Below are 24,836 nucleotides of genomic sequence, written 5' to 3' on the forward strand. Positions count from 1 at the left end.
TATATATATATATATATATATATATATATATATATATATATATATCTTTTTTTTCTTAACTCTAGTGTTATTATACTGATAATGTATATTTTCAGTTTCAACAAAAAAAATACATACACAAATATAAATATTAAACGATTCCTGAGCGCGCGGTCGCAAAATTTCTTATAAAAGTTATACCTTCCTTTCCAATTCGTTTTTTATTGCTATCCATATCTATTCCAAAAAACACTGTCTGTAATTTCGAGGAGTCACGACGACACATGTAAAAAATGTTATCTATAATATAATATATAATATATAATAGGAAAAATGCGTGACACTCGCTAAGACAACATCACGATACGTTGGCTTTAACTGGCTATAACTTTAGAGAATCACGACGACGCACGTGGAAAATTTTAGCTACAATGAAAACATGCGTCACACACGTTGGAAGAACCTCACGGCGCATTTTATGCTGATATATCTGATCACGACTAGTCCATGAAATTTTATAACATAAACGTTTGCGAATATTGATATCTAATCACTCAAATGCTGCATTAACGTGTTCATTGCACGAAGACGGGAACATACACACTCTATCTCTTCCATAAAAAAATATAATTGTGATAAAATCCCCGAAAGTGCTTCTTGCAATAATTCAAAGAAACGTATATAAGCGACGGTTGAACACGGAGTAAGCATCAATCATACAGTAATCAGTCCTGTAGTAAACACATCAGTTTCACGAAAAGCAGCAAGATGAAACCGTCGGGTCTCACGTTGGCTTTCTTGGCAGTTTTTATGATGGCGATAATGTACAATTCAGTAGAAGCAGCAGCAAAACCTGATGCTGATGCCGAAGCCATGGCTGAAGCTTTTGCCAACGCTATTGCTACTGGCGATGCCGATGCTATAGCTGGATGGGGGGTATGTATAACTCACATAGCAATGATAATCACAATATTAATCGCATATTCACTGTCAAATTGACTGTAAATCTCTATTTGCATATTTTAATTTTGTGTGACTTCAACTTTAGTATTTGCGATTATATTACATAAAACATATTTATCGTGTCGCTCAAAATATATCAAACTAAATATACTTCCCTTCAAATATACATAAATTTAACGTGTACTTAATATAGACAACGTTTTAGAAACATGTACTTAATATATACTATACATAATTACTATACATAATTTCTGAAATATATTAACATGATTTCTATGTTTCTTTTATATCAAGAGTATGCTTGGGAAAGCTGTGAGTATATAGAAATAATGTGTGAATAGATAAGTATGGTTGATATTATTATTGAAGAAACAATTTCATTTATAGGCTAGTTGGTTAGCGGACAAAATGGGGAAACGCTAAAGAAGACAGATGAAATAGCCGCATCGATGAAAGTACACGAAAGGACATAAATAATGCTTAACTCTGTCAAAATTTTCTTTCTGTTTACGACAACATCGTTTAAATTGAAATTCTATTAAAGAATAAAATTTTCTGCAAATTCGAACTTTTATTATCATTACCTCCTAACGCGATTCTCAAATATAAAAATATCAAAATAATATCAAGATAATGCCAAGATAATACTTGCGCAGTGAAAGGACCAATTTACAGCAGATACTAACCGTAGCATTCGCAATTCGTAAAGCTAAATAATTATATACTTGAAGTTATGAAATACCAGTATTTTTAAGATGAATATCGAACGCTAGTGTCATACGTTCATGAAAAAATGTATCTACTTCGTTATTTGCTTGCCTCCTTCCGTTTATCACGGAAGTCTTGAAGGTTTTACTTTCACGGGATCACAATATTGTACGTATACGGTTTTATTCATAAGCCGAAAAATTATTGCCGTCTTAATGGGATAATATACTTTGAAAATTTCAAAAAATCTTTTTTTATTACATATTTTAAAAGTGTTATCCTTTACACGTATTTTGAGCTCTGAACGATTGGAAATTTTCAAAAATTTACGAAGTTATAGCCGTTCAAGTTTTCGCTGGTTTTTAATTACCTGTGCCATTTTCGAGTTCGCGGGCGACGGGCTCTGCGAAATGGCCCCTATGAGGTAAACTCGGATATGATGGCCATACCGAAAAGATGACCATAGGCTATAATTTCTCTAATAATTGCGTTTGTGTAATTAGTCACAAAAATAATCGATATTTATCGTAGCGTATATGCGTACATTTTTCGAAATAGTAAGATTATGAATATTATACTATATTTTTATCTTCGACTACCTGTAAAATTTCTCATGTATTCACTAAATCTTGCTGTAACGTCAAATAAATTACAGTTAAGCTATCGCAATCAACGTTAAATACATAAAATAGATATATAAATTGTAATATAACATACATTTTTATTTTCATTTTCACTATTTATTTATAAGTACTATTATAACCATCTTTTACTCACATTTTGGGTAAGATGGTCCACTATTATTCTAACATTTATAAAACAAAAGTCGTTATATTTCAAAAATTACTTTCAATATTACAGTAATTAAATCTTATGTGCAATATGTTTTGATCAAAAAATGTATTTAAAATTTAAGTTTTGTAATAGAGGTTTCTATTTTATATGTATATTATATTTTTCACAAATAATATGTATTAAATATCCTATACTAAAATGAATATATTAAATTACGTTTTTTTCATTATTTTATAAAATAATAAGTACAGAATCTTGAACATAAAATATGTATGGGTGATTTATTCCTTATGGCTATCTTGTCTTAAACATTTAGGTAAGATGGCCATTGCTCATGTTTTGGTATTTTTATAATAAATAATTTCTCTGAAGTATTTTTCTTTTAACTCTGATGGTATCATGTACTGTAGACTTCAGTGAAGTAATGTGCCAAACGCTATTAAGAAATAACAATAAGAAATGTATTTTTTTTGCATTTTAAAAAAGTATGGCCATCTTATCCGAGTTTATCCTATACTGTTTATATTTATTAATATTTTTTAATACCAAAAATATTCTAAATGTACCTAAACATGTACTTAACTATGATATATAAAATGAACCTAATTGGTCTACTATTTCGCCAAAAAAAATCCTGAAGTTGACCCTCATTTACGTCCGCCAGAATGTATTACCTCCTTAAGAAAACCTTCTATTTACTTTATTCGTTTTATGTCGGCAACTTATCATGTGGATTCAAGGAAATTTTAGGATAAATAAATCTTCTCCTACATCAATAATTAACATCGTTAAATATAGCATTAACGTGTTTTCTTTTACACAAGATGGAACTCTCTTTGTGAAATATGAATGTAATAAAAGCTGAAGATATCGCTTGTAACGACGGTGGAAAGCGTATAAAAGCGAGGCTATACGTCGACAATAACTATCAAACGTGCAGTTAACGCAATATCAGCTTTACAAAACACTTCAAAAATGAAATTGTTGGGTCTATGGTTGGCTTTTGCCATAATTCTTGTTATGGCGATTGTGTACACTAACGTGCAAGCGGAAGCAGTAGCAGATGCCGATGCTGATGCCGATGCCAATAATCATGTAAGTGTAGTTTATATTAACCGTAATGCTAATCACATCTGTATTGTCAAATCTATTGTATGTTACTGTTATTCATGTTGTGCTTGCGTGCGATCTAAACTTATGATTAAGATTGCGTCACAGTTGTTGTCATATCGCTTTACAAACAGATACATTACGAATTATATATAAATATTAAATATAATTCTTATAAAATTTTGCCTAAGTTTTTAAAAACATTCATAATACATATACTTGCTATATACAATACATATCCGTATTTATTTAAATATAGTAATATCACTTTTGTTTCTTTTTTTTACATAGATTCACAAAGTCCGGGTAAGTATACAGAAATATTTCACAGACAGTTATCTGTGCATGATATCAATGTTGAAGGAACAATTCTATCTTATTAGAAACATCACGTAAGCAGATTTGAGAGACGAGGCAAGACACACCACAAGACACACCACACTTTACATGGTTGAAGAAAAACAAAGGAGAAACGGCGAAATATTGATTACACGGAATTACACGGAATTACACGAAATTACACGGAAGGAAAATGAATAATATACTTAGATTGTCAAACATTTCTTTTCGATTGCGTTTACTTATGACAAATATGATGATGTTATTTAAACTAGCATTCTATTGAAGAATATAATTCTCTGCAAGTGAAAATTTATCATTTTCGTCATTGTCTCTTAATGCGAATCCTAGTTTCCAAAATTTCCCTGGAGCTAATCGTAATAAGCGCAATTTACTGCAGACACTGTTCGCAGCATTCGTAATACTTATAGCGAAAAGAAATATTTCTATTTAAAAAAATACTAATATTCCTTAATATATCTGAGGAAGAAATCAAGCCGCAATAATGATCTATTTGTTCCCTGAAATTTTCTATTAAGACCTAAAATGAGATTTCCGAAATGTTTACTCTATGTGAAATCTCAATTATTTTGTATATCTTAATTGAGAAAATAAAGTAATGATATCTCAATTGTGATGTATGAAAAATAGAAAAGCTTTCTTTTTTAAATTTTTAGATTACATAATAAATATCAAGTTACTGTAACATAATATTTATAATATAATCTAAATATTTAAAAAGATAAAACTTTTCTAGTTTTCATATGATATCTCAATTGAGATATCATATAAAATAATTCAGATCTTATTTCTTAACGAAATTTTTCGAAAATTCTATTTTAGATCTCAATAGAAATTTTTCAGTATTTATTGAAAACTGAGACTGCTGCAGAGGCAATTGTAGATATTATTTCCATACCAATCTCATCATCAGATTATTGTAAAATTCATATTTCCATTGTCAAGTTATCGTCTTAAATTATAAGTCTCTATGTACACGTTCTAATTACGTGCAATTTAATGATTAACACATCATATTGCACATTGATCATAAATAGATCTCTAAATATATTAAGCTAAATACATCTCCCTTTAGATATTGTATAAATTGTTAAAATCAGACGAATGCATGGGTATACTGAAATTTTCTAATAATACACATATAGATATTTTTGTTTAAATTTTTAGATTATATAATAAATATCAAGTTATATACTGTAATATGTAATATTTATAATATAATCTAAACATTTAAAAAAGTAAAGCTTTTCTATAATTTAAAAAAAGCAAGTCTTTCTATTTTTCATATATCACAATTGAGATATCATTACTTTACTTTCTCATATATCTCAATTTAATATTAACTCGTCATGGGAAAGGTGGCGTCTGAGAATGCCCACGCATTCCATTTCGTTCTTTTCAAATCTTTGTAATATCTTCAATATTTGCTCTTCTGTTGGCTGTTATTAAATTTCAATATTCCACAGAATCATGAGAAATATAAGGTTTGAAAAATTATAAAAATACAACCAAAAAAAGAAAAAATCCAACAAATTCCACCTTTCTTAATATTGAAGAAACAATTCTATTTTAGTAGTGATTAGCGCTACCCGCTCTTATTTCAAATATGGACTAGTAACTATTGGAAGTATCGAAAGCAGTCAAGGACACAAAATATGAGAAACGAAGAAACGATGACTCTGAAAATGCACGATATGAAATGAATAATAGCTTTATTATCTCAAAATTTGCATTTTCTCTTGCGTTTACTTACGATCGGTGTTGTTACGATATCGTTTAAACTGACAATATATTGAATAATAAATTTTTCTGCACGTGTAAGTTTATCACTTTCCTTCGTGCAAATATTCCAACTTTAAAAGTCCAAATAATCTTTATGTCGCGACAAACACATTTTATTGCAGGCACTAATCGCAACATTCGCAATTTCTACATTTTATGCCGACAACTAATCACGAATAATCCATGAAAAATTTCACACGTGTTTTCTGATATTAATATCTAACTTCTAACACTTGCTGCGCAAAGGAAAATGATTGCGACAACATCCCCGACAACATTCCCGAAAAACAAATATTTATCGGTATTTAAGGCGAAAATCAAGTCATATCCTTTGTCCACAACCTTGCTTTAATCTTTAAGCCGTAATAAATTGACATAGTCGATTATTTTAAAGATAATCAACTGTGGTTAGTCAATTTCTTACGGCTTAAGAATTAAAGCAAGGTTGTGGACAAGGGGATAATGGGTGCTTTCCAATTGCAATATCCTTAGACTTTCATATACACGGCGACACAAATTGCATTCCAATTGTCGTCATCGTTGACACAACTCTACACATCCGTACTCAGCTCGAGGGCTACTAGTCGGCTGTGTAAACTAGTGTTTTCTAGTGACAATTAAAGTTAATAAGCATGACGACTTGAGAAGAGATTGACATTTGCGACGTGAAGTAGAAAGTATCTTTTTTATTGAAGATAGAAAAAGTATGAACAACAACAACAAAAAAATATATATATCTGTGAAACAAATAATAAAATCATGTAGGTGAGTTTCATTATAAAATCTTATAAACAATTATTAATATATTACTTATATATTTATGTACGTATATACACTAAAATAAGTAAAATACCTTAAAAATAAAATATCTTTTTTTTTAATGAAATATCTTTTCAGATCTTTTCTCAAATGTGATGCTTGTCTTCTCATGACGATGAATTAAGAAACTTAGCCTGATGACGAGAACGAGACGTAAGCGTCGTAGTCGTGGACGTAAAGTAAGGCAGAGAAAAAAATATATATCCGCATTTTACACAATAGTAAATCACAACTTATATGTATAAGTTTTTCTTTGTCTTAATTTACATCCATAACTACAATGCTTACGTCTCGTTTTCTGTCATCATTCTAAAAAATAGATGGTGGACATTTCTACCATGAATTAAAAATACCATGGCATGGGCATAGTGTTGAAAAATAATCCAAATCCTACCCGACATACGTATACATTAGTACACACTTTGTTCCAATCGAGTCATGCACAACGTTACACTTTGTGCATTTCTGTGTACGTATGTGTCAAGATGTGTTAAGCAATTAGAAAGCACCCAGTATTAGTTAAATAAATCCCTTCATTAAATGCTCCGTGCAATTAGCATTGCACGATGTGACGACACTACAGTGGCTATATATTATACATTTATTAAAAAAAAAATATTTACTCGCTCACTATTATTCATATCGATTCTAGAAAATATTTTGATTTAACTTTTAAATAATCACACGAGAACATACGTAAAAAATTTTATCTATAGTTGCAAAATTCGTGCTGTGATAAGAAAATCTTTTAGTACATTTTATGTCAACAACTGATCACGAATATTCAATGAAATTTTACAACATAAGAGTTTTGCGATATTAGTATCTAATCCATGAAGTGTGTTTAACATGTGTTTAGTGTTCAACGTATCTGAAAGCTGTTCTATAAATATAATTATAATAAAACCTGCAAATATCTTTTGTACAACGACTCAAGAAACTGTATATAAGCGGTGTAACATGTAGGTCAAAATCAGTCGTACAATAATCACAACATCAGCTTTGCTCAATACGAAAAGATGAAATCATCGGCTTTGTCGTTGGCTTTTGCCTTAATCCTCATGATGACGATCATGTATACTAAAGCGGATGCGGAAGCAAGTGCCGATGCTGATGCCGTTGCTGATTCCGATGCGGAAGCTAATCCTGAGGCATTCGTATGTATAACTTTCATATCTATGTCAATCTCATTGTTATATATATATATATATATATATATATATATATATATACACACACACACACATGTGTGTGTGTGTGTATATATATATATATATATATATATATATATATATATATATATATATATATATATATATATATATATATATATATATATATATATATATATATATATATATATATATATATATATATATATATATATATATATATATATATATATATATATATATATATATATATATATATATATATATATATATATATATATATATATATATATATATATATATATATATATATATATATATATATATATATATATATATATATATATATATATATATATATATATATATATATATATATATATATATATATATATATATATATATATATATATATATATATATATATATATATATATATATATATATATATATATATATATATATATATATATATATATATATATATATATATATATATATATATATATATATATATATATATATATATATATATATATATATATATATATATATATATATATATATATATATATATATATATATATATATATATATATATATATATATATATATATATATATATATATATATATATATATATATATATATATATATATATATATATATATATATATATATATATATATATATATATATATATATATATATATATATATATATATATATATATATATATATATATACACACACACACACATGTGTGTGTGTGTGTGTGTGTGTGTGTGTGTGTGTGTGTATATCTAAATATATCTTCCTTAAGATATATAAATTTTTAAAAGTAGATAAACGTGAATACTTGTTGTATATAAATATATGTACATAAAACGTTAAACTATATATAATGAAATATTTTGTTTCTTTTTATGTTATAGTGGCCAGCTCTCCTAGGTATAGTAAGTATATAGAAATTAGTAGTAAATATATAGAAAAAATACGCAAATAAATATCTGGATTATAATGATATTAAAAAAACGTTTATATTTTATTAGGCATCTGCCTTGTTAAAACGTTAACAAACGGAAGTATTGAAAGACGAAAATACACATGAAAATGGAATACGAAGAAGCGATAACTCTGGAAATAAATTAAATAATGTTCTATTTCAAAAATTTCTTTTAACTTGTGTTTATCACAGATAATTGATGTCGTTTAAATTGTCATTTGATTGAATAATAATATATTTTGCAAATTTATGTTTATCAGTTTTGTCATTATCCTTTAACCCAACGATTTGTGAGATCTCGAGACGTCTCAAAGAATACTTTTTGTACAATGTCTATTTAGAAAAACTTTTGTTAAAGAGAATATTAGAGGTAATAAGTAAATACTTTATTTAAGTATTACTTAACGTTTTTTCTCATATTTTTTTCTTATCTAATAAAAACGAAATGAGATAGACGCCATAATTTTTATTATAGCGACCATATCCACTTAAGTGAAAGCAGATACGTTTGCCGATGCTACAAAATTCTCTTCAATTTAAAGTACTGCTTACTTGAGTAAACAATATTCAGCTCAAATAAAAAGAATTTTGATTTAAATAAATACGTTGATAATGTCCACCTAATAAATATTTGTTAATTTTTAGATATTTTTTCTCAGTGTAGGTTCATTGCTTCTCAATATAATTTTGCATTTTTCTCACGACATGATACAACACAATATAATGTCAGCCTTAATCATCAAATTCATTTGAAGAAAACATTTTTGTGAAATGAAGCATTTGTCAGATGAGCTAACTCTTCATCTTTCGGAAAAATATGAGCGTGTTGCTTCTACACGGAAAAAAATTAAGTATCAATTCAAGATTTACATATTCTAATGAACGCAATCATTGTTTCATATATAAGCAAAAATATATTATTTTCCTACAACAATTTAATATTTTTCAATTTCAATAATATTATGTTATGGCAAGACTACGATAATCCACTATAGATAATTTCAAATTAAAGAAATTGTAATTCCTGGTTTGAAAATATCGTTCTTTTCGTCCAATATTCATTATTCTCAATTCAAGAAAATTATTCTTGAATAACGAGAATATTATATTTTAGTAGAACTATATTCAATTTCTTCGTGTAAGCAAGTTTTCTCTGTTTAATGCTATAATCTCATTTCAACACGAACATATTAAGAATATAGATATTCTCTAAATAAGAATGTTCTTTTTTTTCGTGTAATTATGCTCCTTCATGCATCACGCGTTTTACGATTCGCGCGCGCAGCGTCCGACAATTCGTCCCGAGATATTATTTCGCAGTATTAATTTACGAGCGGAAATATAAGTTCCGCGATAATTCCGGCGTGTCAAAGAGCACTTCGGCTGCTCTTCATTGGAGTGTACGCAAGCCGCGCCTCGTCTAACATAGTCATCTCAAATATTTAACGATAAAGTGGATGCAATCGCTACTCGGATTAATTGCGATCGCTACGCTCACAGTCCGAGCATTTCCGACGGGTGCAACATATCCCGTAGCGATCGCAGAGCCCGCATCGCTCAAAGCAAGTAAGCTCATTAAGCGACTGGCTATTTCCTCTATCAAATTGTTATTGTTGAAGAGCAACACGCAAAACATTTCAAATTCGCCCGTCACTTGACGATATTTATCGCCGGTGAGAGCACTCACTGTCCGCTCACGCTTTGTGTTATGAATTATTACGTCGATATGTACTCGCCACATCGGCGTCGATACTTTATAAATATTGCAGTTATACGTGCGTGACGTCGGGAAATTTAATAAATCGCCCGCGCCGCTGGCGCGCGCCGTAAACATTACGGCATGTTTTTTCCCCGTCGAGAGACCGATGTAAACGTTTTAATAACACTTTCCCCGCGCTTGTGCGCGAATATTTACGTAAACATTTCAATTACGACCCTCTCTAAACGATCGATCCGGGGTAAACGTGCCGCATACACGCTTCTCCGATGCTCGCGCGGTGCGATCTATGACGTGCGATATATTTCGCCTGGATCCGATTGGATCGACGTTATTTTGGCTTTAATCAAGACTAAAATGAGTACTTATCTTATTTAGAAAGAAAAACAAAAATAGACATATATTTAAGCCTCGCTTAAGGGGACTGGAGGATCATATTGCCTGAAAATCGTGCTTGTTCTTTCGCAATTTTTTATAACAAACTGAGTGAATATGCGAAAGTGTTATTTTGACGTGTATTTATACAACATATAAAGAGAAGAAAAATATAATTTTGATGATCAAATACTCAATATAAGTGGGTGGTACATGCAGTTAAAATATATTTTCGTGTTTCTTTTCAAGGTCGTTATTTTGCAGTAATATCTCGCTGGTTTAGTTAAGCTGAATTTTAGATAGAAAATTTCCGTAAGCTTGTCGTTATCGTGTGAACCACTGACAAACTCGTGAAAATACTTAATTGTGAAATATTAATTTTTTTACTATAAAAGAACTGAAAATTTAATAATATTCCATTAAGATATTTGCAATTTTGTTAATTTTTACTCATTTTCTATTATAGTGGTTCACACGACAAGCTTACGGAAATTTTCTACCTAAAATTCAGCTTAATTAAATCACCGAGAGTTAAGATATTACTGCAAAATGACGACCTTGAAAAGAAAAACGAAATATATTTTAACTGCATGTACCATACACTTATTGGGTGTTTCCGAAATACCCAGAGTTGGGTCGAGTTGAGTTAGTTCTATTATAGTATATATAACGGATACTATAGTGGAACTAACTCAACTTGACCCAACCCTGGACATTTCGGAAGCACCCATTGAGTATTTGATCATCAAAATTATATTTTTCTTCTCCTTATGTTGTATAAATGCACGTCAAAATAACACTTTCACATATTCATTCAGTTTGTCATAAAAAATTGTGAAAAGCACGATTTTCAGGCAATCTGACCCTCCAGTCCCCTTAAAACCAAAATAACGTTGGTGCAACCGAGCCTTAGCGCGCGCCACGACCGCGAAGTTTCGCATCCCCGACGAAAGCACGATCCCGTGCATCATCGTCTGCACGCTCGTAACAATCCACTGGTCCCCACGCACTAAGCCCCAGGCAATCGCATTAGTACAATTAATGCACAGCGGATTGTTATTTAAGTGGAAGAGAGAAAGAGAAGCGCGGTCGGCCGGCCAGCTCTCTGCGTCTCTGATTAAATATCCCGCTGGGTTTACACTAAATTAATTACCGGCAGACGAGAGTTGTGCCTTCCACGAGAGATTCAGAGAGGCTCCTCTCCCCCTCCTTATTACTGCAGCAGGGCGCGGTGCGCGTACTCGAGAGTTACGCGAATCGGGTTTCTTTCGTTCACCCGCGAGCGAAATGAGGATAATCATAACTGTTTTAGCGCTGGCAAATGCGTGGATTAATCTCGCGTCAAGAGTTCCCGCCGACGCAGCGGTATCAACGATTCTCTTACCTTGGCCGACGCGTCGGGCTTGTGTCACCAGCGCACGCTTCCGTAGCGGACATGTTGGTTTCTGCAACACGCCAAACAAAAGTGCACATTTTTTCAACCGCCGGCTCACACGGGCGTTTTGAATGTCGCGCATTCGCATGTGGAAAACGCGAAGATATGTCGCGACTACGCTCATCGCGCGTCCGCGCGAGTCTGGACAGTTTATGGGGATGCTGAAGTCGCTGACGAACTCGAACAATGTCAATGACGATCGTCACTGACACAATCACGCTACTCTCTTCGCATTTCTTGTATATACAAAATTGACGTAAATGTATGTTGCTTTGGTCAGATTAAAATAAAATAAGAAAATAAAATAAAAACCTAGGCACAGGTGTAAAAGTGCAAGCAAATTTTTTAACAATCTCAAAATATATTACAAATTATTTGACCTGTTTTAACATTTTTTTAAGCAGGTTGACATTTCTTTGTATTTCATTTTAACTTATTATGAGAGTTTCAATCGGATTTGCATCGTCCACTAAAACGTTGTAGTTCTTGATCTTTTTTGACGGTTGTGGAGAGAGAAGAAATTTAATTTTTCGTTGGGATTATGTCACCGTGCGTTTTGCGAGTTAGATTATGAGCGTGCGAACTATTTATTAACCACCGAAATGTTTAACTGACTGCAAATACTCTATTTGTAGAAAATGATATTACTAAAGAGGACCTAAAACAGGTGGAAACGTATAATTTGTAATATATTTTGAGATTATTAAAAAATTTGTTTGCACTTTAACATCTGTGTCTAGGCTTTTACACGCTATTTTCTCATTTTATTTTAATTTGATTTTACATTTAAGGGCCATTTTAATTTATTTCGATTTTCCTTTTATATGTTGCTTTCCATATTTCCCGCGGAAAATATAACCATGTGTAGAGATCTTTCTGCAAACTTTTTCAATATTCTTAGACTTCTGAATTCAGATGCGAAGATACAGTAATTCTCTTCTAGACTTTCCTGTTTGGAACATCCACACTTTTGGTATGTACAAACTGCGGAACTTTCGCAATTAGATAAATATTAAGTTAATTAACAGCTTGAGATTTTACATTTAAATTTTTTTTTTCGTTTATGTCACATACTCGTATTGAGCAATGCTCCGATTAATTTTTGCATGCACTTTCATTGTGCAAAAGCATTTGTAATTCTTTACAATCAATACGACATAAACTTTGCGAAAAAATAACAATATTCTGTCCGTAAAGTTTTCAGCTTCAGCGTCCCCTTAATGACGTTTAATAACATTTAACGATGCACGCAATTTGTGACATTGCCTTATATAGTGAGCCGATTATTAATTAAGATACAATTCATCGTAAAAGACCGATTTCTAAAGAGTGATTAAATTGAAACCATTTTTTGTGATTCTCAACGCTTCTTTTTTCACAGGAATGTTAATAAAGTCGACCGATGCGCGTATCTCTGGTCGCTGTAGAACTAATTAGACCCCTTGAGTAACCTTTTTATCGAGAATCGCGTAATTATCCAAGATAACGCCGCTTGTATGCGTCGCACCTCTGTCGTCCTAATTACGTTGCGTTTATGGGTCGTAAAAAAAGCGTCGCGTGAATTAAAGCGCATAGATATTATCGCAGTTTTCCACATCTTGTGCTTTTCCTAACTCGTTATGTGACCATATTCGATCGTCTCTACACGGAGACAGAATTTCATAAGCAAAATATTAGTATAATATTAGTACATAATTAGTAACAAAATATTAATATATATTAGTACATAATTTTGTAATCGAGAGAAACAGATCGACGTTCTGCTGTAATATATGATCCTTTCGCTTCATACATGCTACTTATATTTCAGAAATTATGAAATGTGCTGAATTGAAAAATTTTCGTAAATTTGCTTAGAATTGCAGCACAAAAAGCTGCAAAATAAACGGTATGTCCGGTAACGAGATCGGTAACCTCGGGTGAAATGTGGTAGAAACGTCGACACGACGACCGCAATTGTACCGCGTGCGAACCAACGGCAACGAAATAATTCACGGTTATCACTTATGACAGACGCGATCGCGCGCGCATCGGCGCGGCTGCGATGCCACGGTTGCGATTCGATACGAATGCGATATCACGCGCACCTGACCGCTACGCGTGCGACGAGATTGGCCCTTTAAACCAAATGGTCGGTTTGTAAGCGATGACAGCTCCGGTCTGACCGCTTCTGTGCGCGCCAAGCGAAAGCGCTATTCAATTTCCTTTCATCTGGCCAGGATGCGGAGATACGCCCTTCGCATCTCGGCCGAGGCTCGGCTGCATAAACGCATATTCCAATCTGCGAGCGGGATCGATCTACCCCCATCGCACCCTCTCGCCCTTCACTCGCACCACCTGGGCTCTTCCGCTTCAAATTCGACCATTCGTCATCGCGCGCGACTGTCCATTCTCTCCCCCGCAGGTAAACCGAGATTCCCTTCATCAAGTGTGAGGACTGCGACGCGGTCAGTCGCAAACAGATCGTCGCGACGACGCTTTTTCCCCGACAGAGCTCTCACTCGCGACAGTGTCTGCGAACTTGCCCGCGAATCGTCGCGAATTACGCTCCACCAGCTTGCCGGCGAATCACGCTGCTAAGTGCAATTGGCACGTACTCGGTGTGCACGTAGAATTCATTTAAGCAAAGTAACAGGAGTATCCTCTTCGAGTAAATAGCGAGAGAGGTCCCGACGATTTGCGCAATCGGATCTTTGGAATCGAGCCTCGACGGCCAAGAAAAAGGAAAGAGGAGACAGAGAGAAAGAGAGAGAGAGAGAGAGAGAGAGAGAGAGAGAGAGAGAGAGAGAAGGGAGAGGAAAGGAGAGAGTTTAATCACGGAGGACCAGTTCACTCGTGTAGCTTTTCGCTCTTTACGAAGCTAACTTTAGTCGGCGAGCAATTTCCATCGGCATACGACTGCGCGACGAGAAAAAAGATTCGGGAAATTCTGTCGGAGGCGCCTCGGCCACTTTTCATTATACAGCTGCTTTAGCGACCGCTTGCGGACTGTCAAGGATATTGCGCGTGTAACCGCGTCGCCACGAAAATCAGTCCCACCGTATATTCATTTCTTTCGTTCACCTCGTCTTCTTGTCTCCTTCGTCACTGACTTTTATACTGTGCACTGAGCGTTCCGCACTCATGAGGATGATGGACGCGTTACAGCAGCATCGTGTGTGTCCTTAATTCTTTGAGACGTACGATTAATTGGTCGTGAATTATCAAGCTACGAGAAAATACACGTATCGTCGAACTTGTCCGGTGACGCCATTATCGTTGACATTCTTATTCCGCCGCTTGTCCATGTAGATTGAAAAGTTGGAAAAATAAACGACAGCGTCGAGCTAGTTCCGTATATTTTTCTTCTTAAAGTTCCATTTCTCGCGCACACAGCGCTCGATTATTCTCTTTGTGTCTCTCTCTCTTCCCATCCCTCCTTCCCTGCCACTTCAGAGAGCTCTCGCGAAAACCCGTGTAGAATTTATTAAGCCCCGACTGTTACACAGAATGTATTTCAATCTCCCGACAAAAGCCCATAACTCGCAATCAATACGGCACGTGCGATATCGAATAACAAATGAAAACGTAAATTTCCCTATCTCTCTTTTCACTCCCTCTGCGTTTGATATCGCGTAAATATACGTTTCGTATTTCTCGAATGTGTGAAGCAATATTGCTGATGCTACACATACACACACACACACACACACGTTCTTGCAAAATTAATTTTACGAATGAGAACGCAACACACACCCCGCTCAATGTTCGAATGTATTTGCATTAGGTGCATTTACATGGAATTAACATCTTGCATGGTTTCAATATGAATTATCAGAGCGCAGGATGCGCGAGAGCGTCATATGGTCGCGGCGGGAACGATGCACACAGAGATCGCGAGTAACACGTATTCGCGCGCCTTATCATATTTGATATACAAAACAGAATCCCTCGACAATAGCAAATCGACAAACAATATGCTTAATCAGCACCGGTGACAGCCAATTAATACGCTGTATTCGCAGTAAATCTGACGTAAAAGGACGGCCGCTCTAATTAGAAATCCATCTCTCCCTCCCTCCATCTCTCTCTCCTTCCCTCCCTCTCTCCCTCTCTCACACACATATACATACATACATACACACACACACAGCTTGCCCACAGGATTTATGGGTTCCCACTAGTCATTGAGAACTTCTCAAAAAATCATTTAAATGCACTGCTGCGGATTTGTAAAGCCAGATACCATCCTACATTAGAAACGCGATTTCCCTGCACAGTTTTAATATTTTTTGTATTTACTAAAATGTCAGCGAGATTGTTTTTGATTTTGACAACATGTAATCTCACCGTTTTGTTTGCACTCTTCAGATATATACACTTTAGATATGTGTGTTTGTGTGCGTGCTTTGTATTCTTTTTATTGCAATTGGATTTGCATTTAATGTTTAATTTTTGTAAAAATTCTATTTTTGTATACTCACTCTCTTTTCTCTTCTTTAGTCATTAATCTTTATAACATTAGTTTTATTTCGATTTGGCTTGTTTTTCTCTTTTCTTGTTTTTTTTTAAATTATTAATTATTGTATAATTAAATTATTATAAATTAAATTATTGTATAATTGTATACCGCTCATGCGCTTGAAAGGACTTGTCCCAGGACGCCAATAAACTATATTGTTTCTCTCTCTCTCTCTCTCTTCGGCATATCTCTGGTTGCCTCCCGTGTGACCTACTAGAAGCAATTTCTCTATTGGTTTGTAAAATATAATCGATGTAATGCCATGTCTCTCTCTATCTTCCAGTTTTAATTTATTCGACATTTCCCATATTTTCCAAAAATTATTCGCGAAACGCGTGTCGGACGGTCTCTCTGTGAGAATTTATTCATTTTCTGGATCCACAGCCATGCGTAAAGTCAATTCAGCAGAAAGCTAACAACATTGATTTGTATAAAAATTTAAATTTCCGAGTAATACATTGACTGACGCTTTTCACGTGTCGAAAAATGATTATCGACCGCGCTAAAGCCGTTTCATCCTAACATATCAACGTCATCGGCGTGTCAGGGGAGAGATGAGAGACGAGTTAGATATGAATGGATGCAAATAAAAAACAGCTTATGTATATACATGTACATAATTATTAGCAGTGCCGCCGGGAAAGCGCGCATTTTTACGCGTGAAATCAATAAGAACTCCGAGATACTTGTTGATATTCAATCAAACTATTATTTAAACAAACATTCATCGCTTATTGAGTGTAAGGACACGAACATTATCACGAAAAACTTCTATCAACACGACTATATTCCTTGAATCTTTTGACATTAACGGCTAAACTGTCAATTAATTCGCCGTTGAAATCGAATTCACTTGATACCGATTGAAGAAAAAGATTTTGTATTATTTGTCCACACAATTGAAGCTCGATTAAAGCGCGGGGCTTGTTTTGCAGTCGTCTGTGATATCGCAAAAAAATTGACAAAATGAACAACTCGGGAATTTGATCAAGAAAAATTCGATCCTCGAATGCGATCGCAGCGACCGCGGATAAAAGGAACGACGGTGGTTCCGAACGTGTTGTGCGAAAATTCTCGAGTGACGTCACGTGTATAGAATGTAATAACGAAGGAGCCGAAGGAAAGCGTGCTTTCCCCCGAAAGAAGATGGAGAAGGGCTTGGCGCAATCGTGTCGTACAATAGGAAGCCGTCTCAGTGTCGTTTCTTCGCATCCCGTAAATTGAATCAATTTATATCGTTGACAATATTGCGCAAAGCTCTCGCAAACTCAATTAATTCACTCGGTCTGATAACAACGACTTGCGCCTGCGGTCTCCTCGGAGAGAGAAACAGAGAAAGAAAGAGAGATAGAGAGAGAGGTTCTCTCGCGTTGGAAAGTCTCGCGATCGTCGTTTGGATTTGCGGCAAAGAAACCGGAAAAACAATTACGAGTGCTGGGAGAGTGTTCGCGACGATGATATCAATGTTGGAGAGACACGACATGTTAGAAGGAAAAACGGTCGAAAAATGGTCTGTTGAAAATGAAGAAAAGATTGGGCGAAACTGAGTGGAGATCGAAGCGCGTCTCTACATTGTTTCTTGGTATCAATAAAACCCTAACAATGCTCTCAAAACAATCCGCGCGAAAGCAAGAATTTAGGAAACCTTCCGGCGCGTTTTCGGAATATCGCGTCAAAATGGAGTTACTTGCGCGTCCGTCCGATCAAATGACAGGACAAAGGGCTTGTCCAAAACTCGGGAGAATCCTGTTGCCTGATAATTGGGCTACCTCGATGGACAAGGGTGGACAGCCCCTCGAGAATCTTCTCAAAGTCGATGTGTGACTTTCTCTCTTCCTCACTCTTCGCGGACGCGTCACCGTAAAAATACGTCTCAGCGGTGTGTTACGTATAAATAAAACCGTGTCTACATATAATTGCATTCAGGTATCACTCAAGTTCGCGATACGCGGCTCAGAGTTTCGCGGAAGACCTCTGCGGGAGATCTCCACCGTTCGTAAAAATTTACCAGAGTTTCCAAACGGTCTCCATCGCCCAACCGAGCACGTCAGGCAGTTCGGCGAAATCCGGCACGGCGACGAGATATCCCATGCCGCGGTCTTATACGAATTTACACAGGAAGAGCCATCGATGCGACAGGCAAAGCCCGCAGCTACTAGTAGCCGAGCAAATCCGACGGCGGAAATTTTGAGCGCGTCCGATAGCTATCTGCATATATCCGTTTATACGCTTGTCCATTTCTCGCGAAAACACGCCTTATCGATCTCGTCGATATATATCGCTGTCGTATTAGTCGCATTCAAAATTCAGTCAACGATGCGACGCGAGAATCCACGGCCAATGCGATGCACGTATGTGTGTATGAGTCTGCAGCGCGAGAACGAGAGAGAGAGAGAGAGAGAGAGAGAGAGAGAGAGAGAGAGAGAGAGAGAGAGAGAGAGAGAGAGAGAGAGAGAGAGAGAGAGAGAGAGAGAGAGAGAGAAAGAGAGAAAAAGAGAAAGAGAGAAAAGAGAGGAGAGGAGCAGAGTCAGCGTATCGAGCGCGCGGCTCCGCTGCAAAATACATCGTTTTCGCCACCGGCGTGCTCTTTTCCTCTTCTTTTCCTCACAGATCCATCTCTCCGTCTTTTCCCCTTTAGTGCTCGCGCGATTCCCACGTGAGAATCCTCCCTGGGCTGAGTACCTATAGAGGGACAATGCCGGACGAGAAGATCCGCAAAATCCTTCAATCTACACTCATATTCGGCGAAGCACAATGGACATCGCGTATAATATCGCGGACGATCATAACCGAGTTCTCGAGTGCGTCGGGCAACCGAAGGGAATTAAGGGTCTTGCGATTAAGCGTTCGCAAGATAATACCCTCCGAGGTGGAGGGCGAATTAAAAGCCGAGCAGCGTCGGGACGCGATCGCACTTACCAGGAATGACGATATTTTCACAGAGAGATTCGCCCTCGTCGTGAGGCAAATGTATCTCTAGGAATTACCAATGCCTGGATACTAACGATAACACTGCAACCTAACTCTGGACATTCTTGTCGTTTTGGTTTCCGGGATGTTTAAACCTTCAACAGAGAACTGTATGATACAGACACTCTGTATGTATACGTACAGAATGTCTGACGCACAGAATGTCCGATATCTCGTGTACGTGTAAATTACGTCAAACTGAACGCAAAATTCGCTTACCATTTTGCAAGCAACCACGTGAAATTTATTAAAGAGGATTGGCGAATGAACACACGTGATACCGCAAACGAGCTGTGACAGCGACGCCTGCCGTCGTATGCTTGTAAATTAGTCAGAAGTTAAAATAGGGCCTATGAGAATTCAGCACATGATTTTTTGTAATATTTCTTAATAAATATAATTTACCTCTCACGGAGGACATCCACTAATTATATATTAGTTTTACTACTCTAATACATCTGCGCTGAACTCTCATAGGCCCTATTTTAACTTCTGATTTGTTTCAAAAGAGTTCTTGTGGTTCCTCTTTAACTTATAAATTAGGTCAAACTGAACAAAAAAGTTCTGTCATCTTGCATGTAACCACGTAGGTTTTTGAATGATTGATCTAATCTACAAACATATAACCGCAAGCGTCACTGTCGCTCTCATTTGCCGCGATCATTCGTCAATTTTCTTTAATTAATTAGTAATTCCAAATTGTACGTAATTGTTTGCAAGATGTTGGAGGAATCCTGTTTAACCTAACCTATGTATACGCGAGATATGGGATATTTAGCGCCAGACATCCATGTATAATTCAGTATACATCTACGTAATATTATACATTGAAAGATCAAATATTTCTATTTAACAGCCAAGATAAGAGTTGGGATACCAGTGCCAGTGTCCAGGCATTGGCGCTTTTGCCTTATCAATGCTACAGGTCGCCACGTAAGCGCGCTATCGCAGGCGTTTTTCCACAATGGATCTACGGATAATCGACACACGATGGCAATTACATTAATGGGCCGTATCGTCGGGGTGAATATAACACAATCGGCCTTGGTCACGCGCCGCTGACGGAGTTAAATGTCCGGTTCGTGCGATATTCCGCGAGCACATGCCAGTTGGAAATTTTAATTCATTCGCGAAGCGAGCTTATCAGCGGGACGAGAGATACGTTTGTTCTAGCACGAGATAGAATAAACTGCGCGCGCGGCCGTTATGACGCCTCAGGTGCCGTAAATCAAAAAAGATACGCAAAGCCATAAATCAATCTGTTATTTTAGTATTTATAGCGCGCGTTCATACCATGACCATCGGTCATTCGCGAGGACAGGTAGGACGGACACGTCGCGTGACAGCCTATTCCGCTTAAATCATACACGGCGAATAACTTGATCGACGTTGGATGTTTGCAATACCTCGCCGGAAAAGGCAAAAATAAAGAGGGAGAGGGAGAGATAGATAGATAGATAGATAGATAGAAAGAGAGAGAGAGAGAAACAGACAGAGAGAAACTGAGAAAGACAGAGAGAAAGAGAGAAAGGACAATCGTAGAAACAGCGAAGCGCGGCTGAATTAAGCGTCTCTCTATTAAATCGTCCCGAAGTAACATCGCTCTGCGAGCTCACTCGACACTCAACTCCTCCTATCCGATGCCGGAGGCTCTTCGGATGACATTGATTTTCCCGCAGCAGCGCGACGAGAATCACGTTCTTCGATTTCGTGTTCTTCTACGCGAAAGAAATACCCGACGCGAAAAGCTTTACATTTTCATCTTCTTTAAACTACAAAGAGCGCAGAAATATCGACACGACAGCGAGGGACGAGTGGCTCTTTCTCCGCGTTTCTCGCAGTAACCGCGAGATTCCATTTGCACGGGGCGTTGCTAGGTGAATATTCGCGATAATTGCCTGCGCAATCTCCATTGTTTCACTCACATAGCTTATCGGATTCCCGGGTATTTCAAGCGTTTAATAGTTGTCACCTGAAATTTGTCCCATGTGAGATGCTTAAATTTTTATTCAGAGTTGTATCCAGGTTTTTCAGTTGAATTATGATACACACGACACTTATATGTCTGTAATTGCGAGTCAAAAATTCTCTCATCCAATTCTGTACTGAAATTTGACTTTCTCATTTGAGACAAACTTCAAGTGACAACTATTTTGATGGACTATTAGAAACATAATAAAATTGAAAAAAATTTGTAAAATTAAAACAAATTTTTTTAAATTTGAAAATTTTGAAAAAATTTGAACAAAAAAAACAATAATATCCTCTCGGTATATACACATAACAGGTCAGATTTTTCGCTGAAAAAAAAAGAAGAAAGAAAAGGAAGCGTTACGTCAAGTGTGAAAAGACACATTCGTTGTGCCTCATCGCCTAGAAAAGCGATTTTCCTTAATGCCGTAATATCCCCCCCTCCGTGTAGCTCATGCGTCATTATTTCATATTCCCGACTACATCTTGCCCGACAGTCTTTCGCCACGTGCGATCGATACATTTTTTTTTCAGGGAGAGCGAGAAAAAAGTCGACAAATTTCAATGCGTCATCCTCTCGACAGGAACTTTGGTCACGTTGCAGCGTTAATTGCGTTTTCCTCGCGGCAATATACAATGATCGCACAAAAGAGACCACCGGTCGTGCTAAACTATATGTAACGCATGCTTCCATTTTTTAACAGTAAGCTGCAATCAAGCGATATATTGTCCGCTGATTGACGGTGCCCCGTCGCTACTCGGAAGTCTTGACAGTGTTAACAATTTCGGGATGATTCAAACGAAATGCGTTGCATGCAAATGCTCCGTGACAAGCGGAAATTCCAGAAGGACAGTTAGAGACGTCCGCGACGAGAGGCGATAAAATGGCAGAAAGAAGGACATAATGATTGACGGCGGTTTGAAGAAATCGGAGCTGCGGAATTTTGTGACTTCAACTTTTGTCGCATGGACGACCATGTTCAATCTTCGATTCCCCAATCTCGCGCTTCTTTATCCCCGGATGATCGACACTTTTTCCTCGCCCGTCACGAGGGAAGAGTGCATGAGGAAGACACAGAAAATCCGTCGTGTCACTCCGCGAAATTATATCGTGATGCTGTCTAAGTTACGTAACATATATTACGTCTAACGACTGTATATTGGACATGTTGTCGATTCGGCGTCGTGGAGTATTCTGGGAAAAAACAAATGGCGACGCTCGTGCACGCAAAACGCCCGATATCAAAAATCTCGCCCCGACATTATCAAAAACTGATGTTCGATCCTTCTCCGATCCTGACAAATCCCTCCTGAGTGATATATGAAACAAGTGGCGGAGACCACAGTAGAAAATGTCGCGTTTCGGACACGCGAAAAGTTATCTTACGATCATCAGTTCGTAATATCTATCGCTATCATCCCCGTTGCTATTAGCTAAAACGGTTCGCGGCGGATATCACGACATGAACCGTTATAGTATGCGAGCAGACAATAGCATGAGCGTTATATTGAGAAAGTTTGTCTACAGAAAGGAATCGATATATAATTGAAACGATAGTTGAAAAAGAAACGACTCTTTTGTGTATATTTCCCAGTGAAAATGAAACAAGAGGATATACAGACAAAAATATTGTTTTGTTGTTAAAAAAAGCGACTAATCAGTTTATTATCCGTCTTAATGATTATCTTCAATAAAGAATACTTTGTTAACAATAGTCTCAAAATATACTTATCACTGATTTGAGAAAAGCTCATCATGTATTCAAAAGAGAAGATTTTATTGTCTTATATATTGAGAGCAAGAATATATTGTAAAGCCTTATCCGAAGAAAATTGGCTCGACTTTATGCAGTGAGCACAAACCGAACGTTTGTTTTAATTTAATATTCTTGATTGAAATGCTAAACTCGCTAGGATTCAGAATGTATTTGAATAAATTTGATGCTTGAGATAAACTTATGATAGACTTGCGGATATATAAGCTTATGAAATTCTCTCTCTCCTCTCTCTCTCTCTCTCTCTCTCTCTCTCTCTCTCTCTTTCTCTGTCGAATACAGAATGTATTTTTCTATATGTAATAGAATATGATAGATCAAAGTACGACACACAAGCTCTCGCTGAAACATTGTTAATATTCATTTGAATGCTAAGAATCTTCATTGTAATTTCTCCAGCATTATAGTATTTACAGTTTTGTAAGCACGCGGTCTTTATGCAGACCAATTTATCTGCCATTGTGTTTTCGCATCGTTCTTATTCGTTTCCGTTACTACTGAAGTCTTGTGAAACAATTGGATTTTGTTATATATACATATATGTATATATATATATATATATATATATATATATATATATATATATATATATATATGTATATATATATATATGAAAATATGAAATGGAATAGTATGGAAATGCAAGATAGATATAATTGAGAGTCTCATTGCACTTGGGAGACGTCTCCACTGAATAGCAATCCTCTCAAGCGGCCTAATTAATTCGCCAATATCATAAAAACTTACTCGGCACCGGAGACGAGATCACGGTGGGCGGTTCTTTTGATTTTCGTTTTCTCAGGACACCCTAGATCCGCCGCGTCCCACGACAACTTGTCGTTCTGCCAAAGTCAACGCGAGAAGTGCTCGCGTAGTGTGACATCATCCTGACGCTACAGACACGACGTCCCGGCTTCTGGACGCATCTTCGCCGTCTATCTGATAGCTCGTAGCGGGTGATCTTCAACGGGAAGTCATACTTCGGGAATGCGAGGTAGAAGATTACACGATACTCGGCTCGTTCGCTGCTCTCGATATTCGCGACAGCGCAGGATCTCGATAGTTCTCGCGACAGTCGACCGGATCGTCGCTCTCGATCGTCCTCGTGGATAAGCGCGCTTTTCCTCGACGGCAGATTCGCCCTCACTCACTGTGCATAATGACGGTGCTGGTACTCGTAATTACAATCTCGGTGAATATGCTCGGCCGCCTTTTCATAGAGCGTTATTTCAATGATCGCTACAATCACGATGATAGCGATGATAAGTCGACGGTGGTCGGTCATGAACCTTTCGTCTGATAGATCTGTCTTGCGAATCTCCGGCGACCGACAACCCTCTCTGTGTCTCTCTCTTTCTCTCTCTCTCTCTCTCTCTCTCTCTCTCTCTCTCTCTCTCT

General features: G+C 36.2%; 3 protein-coding genes across 8 annotated transcripts in view; 2 read left to right on the forward strand and 1 right to left on the reverse strand.

Moving 5' to 3' along the window:
• The window catches only part of LOC116851037, a 108,806-nt gene that overhangs the window by 55,676 nt on the left and 28,294 nt on the right, over positions 1–24,836 (reverse strand). For 5 of the 6 annotated variants that reach the window (XM_032830060.1, XM_032830045.1, XM_032830053.1 and 2 more), the window contains one exon: positions 12,171–12,231. In XM_032830060.1, the coding sequence (XP_032685951.1) occupies positions 12,171–12,223 (53 nt within the window). In that variant the 5' untranslated portion in view covers positions 12,224–12,231. Of the gene's footprint in view, positions 1–12,170; positions 12,232–24,185; positions 24,777–24,836 lie in introns of those variants that run through there. The other variant, XM_032830070.1, reaches the window with a different exon arrangement.
• On the forward strand, positions 674–1,510 carry LOC116851083 (U-poneritoxin(01)-Om1a-like). Its single transcript, XM_032830127.1, has 3 exons — positions 674–915; positions 1,237–1,254; positions 1,330–1,510. Exons 1-3 carry the CDS (start codon positions 748–750, stop codon positions 1,363–1,365), a joined length of 222 nt encoding a protein of 73 aa, XP_032686018.1. The 5' UTR covers positions 674–747; the 3' UTR covers positions 1,366–1,510.
• Positions 7,458–8,944, forward strand: LOC116851094 (U-poneritoxin(01)-Om5b-like). The gene is made up of 3 exons (XM_032830154.1): positions 7,458–7,673; positions 8,624–8,644; positions 8,741–8,944. Exons 1-3 carry the CDS (start codon positions 7,536–7,538, stop codon positions 8,762–8,764), a joined length of 183 nt encoding a protein of 60 aa, XP_032686045.1. The 5' UTR covers positions 7,458–7,535; the 3' UTR covers positions 8,765–8,944.

Source organism: Odontomachus brunneus, unplaced genomic scaffold (assembly GCF_010583005.1).
Source record: "Odontomachus brunneus isolate Ranch 3 - 2012 unplaced genomic scaffold, Obru_v1 Obru_scaffold_006, whole genome shotgun sequence".
In the NCBI taxonomy this organism is placed as follows: Eukaryota; Metazoa; Arthropoda; class Insecta; order Hymenoptera; family Formicidae; genus Odontomachus; species Odontomachus brunneus.

Coding starts and splice junctions, on each gene's coding strand:
- LOC116851083 (XM_032830127.1), top strand. CDS start 748: ATGAAACCGTCGGGTCTCACGTTGGCTTTCTTGGCAGTTTTTATGATG.
- LOC116851094 (XM_032830154.1), top strand. CDS start 7,536: ATGAAATCATCGGCTTTGTCGTTGGCTTTTGCCTTAATCCTCATGATG. Junction 7,674..8,623: donor AAGCTAATCCTGAGGCATTC/GTATGTATAACT, acceptor TTTATGTTATAG/TGGCCAGCTCTCCTAGGTAT. Junction 8,645..8,740: donor GGCCAGCTCTCCTAGGTATA/GTAAGTATATAG, acceptor ATATTTTATTAG/GCATCTGCCTTGTTAAAACG.